This window comes from Enoplosus armatus, chromosome 15 (assembly GCF_043641665.1).
Source record: "Enoplosus armatus isolate fEnoArm2 chromosome 15, fEnoArm2.hap1, whole genome shotgun sequence".
Lineage (NCBI taxonomy): Eukaryota > Metazoa > Chordata > Actinopteri > Centrarchiformes > Enoplosidae > Enoplosus > Enoplosus armatus.
In genome coordinates, this window is record NC_092194.1 from 16717308 (window position 1) to 16719685 (window position 2378).

The 2378-nt window shown below is 45.4% G+C and overlaps 1 protein-coding gene across 1 annotated transcript; it reads left to right on the forward strand.

Moving 5' to 3' along the window:
* Positions 1–1149: 1149 nt before the first annotated feature.
* On the forward strand, positions 1150–1746 carry tmem229b (transmembrane protein 229B). Its single transcript, XM_070921012.1, has one exon. The coding sequence runs from the start codon at positions 1150–1152 to the stop codon at positions 1744–1746; it is 597 nt and encodes a 198-aa protein (XP_070777113.1).
* Positions 1747–2378: the final 632 nt, after the last annotated feature.

The following is a 2378-nucleotide window of genomic DNA, read 5'->3' on the forward strand; positions in this document are numbered from 1 at the left end:
TAAGAAACCCCCTCAGTCAGTCAGTAAATAGCATCAAGTGAGGGAAGGCCATAGAGTTTAAGTACTCTGTAGCCCTGCTGGCTCTAATTTCATCTTTCTGATGTCAACCCAGTACTTCATTGCCTTGTCCTTAATTGAACTTTGGCTTGGCACAAATTGAAATTAAAGTTGTAATCCTTAAGATTTCGGCCCTGGTTGATTTGGCAACACCTGTGATTACTGGTAGTAACACTAAGTGCAGTTTAATACTGCAGCAAGCACTCGCTGAGCAACTGAAATGCAACAGAGGAGCAACTGATGTATCTGTTTACAGTGCAGCCAAATAAACTCACATTATTTTAATCAAGAAGTCTGTCTTTTTTCCATAATGTCATGAGAAACCGTGAAGATTTCATGCTGTGCACAGTAGTAGGACTAGAACAAGTAGTTTTCCACACAACAGCAGGACACCGTAAAAGGAGTTGGTTACTTGCTGGGGAGTTGGAGGTGTGCAGCCTGTCGCCTTCAGCTCTTCACTTAACAGCTCACTGTGGCTGTTTTTTGTTTTTTGTTACATTCAGTGCTCCCTGCAATATTTAAAACTGATCCACTGTCAAAAATACATAATAATAAATAAGTACACAATTGTCTTGTTCTGAGGATGTATTTTTTTATGAAACGATCATGGCTAGCACTAACAGCAATAACATATACATCACCTGTCCTGCGGCCTCTTCACAATAAACGTCACCCCATGTTTCGCAAAACGTTGAACAGCAACAGTAAGATGTTCAGTTTGAATTATTAGTAACTTACTACAACTCTGATATGGTGTAAAAAGAGTGAAACCATAATCAATGAGATCAAATTACACAGGATTACATGCTGCATCGTTTCCTGTGAATCCTTTGTGTGGAGATGGCGGACTCCGCCACTAAAAATAAAAACGACTGTTCAGGAATGTAATTACTGAATGTAAACATGTTAAAGGCTATTGCAGAAAAAATGCTTTAAAAAATGGGGTTTGATTTCATGAAGATTTTAAGGACTAGAACTTTAAATGTTTCAAAGTTGGAGTTTATGTCATTTTCTTACACTTCTTTTTCTTCTTTCCTTTCCCCTCAGACCTGCATCTCGCTAGCACAGATAGAAGGTTTACGTGAAAGCAAGATGGTGACCTTGGAAACCCCTGAGGCTCCTGTACCTCTGACGGCGCTGTCACGCTGGTACCTCTACGCCATCCATGGCTACTTCTGCGAGGTCATGTTCACTGCCACCTGGGAGTTTGTGGTCAACTGCAACTGGAAATTCCCCGGCGTGACCAGCGTGTGGGCGCTCTTCATCTACGGCACCTGCATCCTCATCGTGGAGCAGATGTACCTGAAGCTGCGCGGCCGCTGCCCCGTACTGCTCCGCTGCATCATTTACACTTTATGGACGTACCTGTGGGAATTCGGCACGGGGCTGCTGCTGCGCCAGTTCAACGCCTGCCCCTGGGACTACTCTGAGTTCCGCTACAACTTCATGGGACTGATCACGGCAGAGTACGCCGTGCCCTGGTTCTGCGCCTCCTTCATCGTGGAGCGCTTGGTCATTCGCAAAACGCTGCGGCTGCGCTTCCACGAGGGGCCCGAGGACGGTTGGTCAAACCATCGGTTGGATGCCGGGGGCGGAGGAGGGGCAGGAGGAACTGTGGGGGGTGGGAGGAGGAGAGAGAGGAGCAGAGGGATGGGAAACGATGCAAACGGCTACCTTAAAGGAGAATGAATGAAGGACACAATCTGAAACCAGCCCACTCGCCCTGTTACACCTCTTCTACCCTCCTCAGCCACTTTTCATAAGCAGTCCTCCCCCTTCAGCTGTATGGGGGAAGACAACCAGACAGCTGTGTAGACTGGGCTGGTGTGCATTGGTGTACAGAGTATCAGAACAGCCAGTAAACAAAACCTAACTGGGGCTTCAAATGCCCCAAATCACTCACTGCTCTCTACTCAGACAGAGGCACAATAACTCCATCCTGCTGCATCTCATAACGCACCCACCCATTTCCATGTGGGGTTGACCAGGATTACACTTTCAATATATCCCGTCCAATGGACTGCAAAGAACTCGGGATAAAAAACAAAAAAACTATTGTTGCGAAAGTTAGTGTTATCGTCCTGCGAAGGTACAAATAACAATATTTCTGTCTTTCAGGGGCAAATCAGTCTATCTGAAAGCAGAGTGCTTGCTGCATAGAAATCCTAATAAAACGTAGCGACAGCTGTAACATGTTCTTTTTAAAATGTACATATTGTCCTTTAGTATTATTCAAAGTACTGTAGTAATGTAGCTACAAAAAGCTCTTTAAGAACAAAGCGTTCGTCCACCCAGAGGCAATGCTCCACGTGTCGGCTTAC

Coding starts and splice junctions, on each gene's coding strand:
- tmem229b (XM_070921012.1), top strand. CDS start 1,150: ATGGTGACCTTGGAAACCCCTGAGGCTCCTGTACCTCTGACGGCGCTG.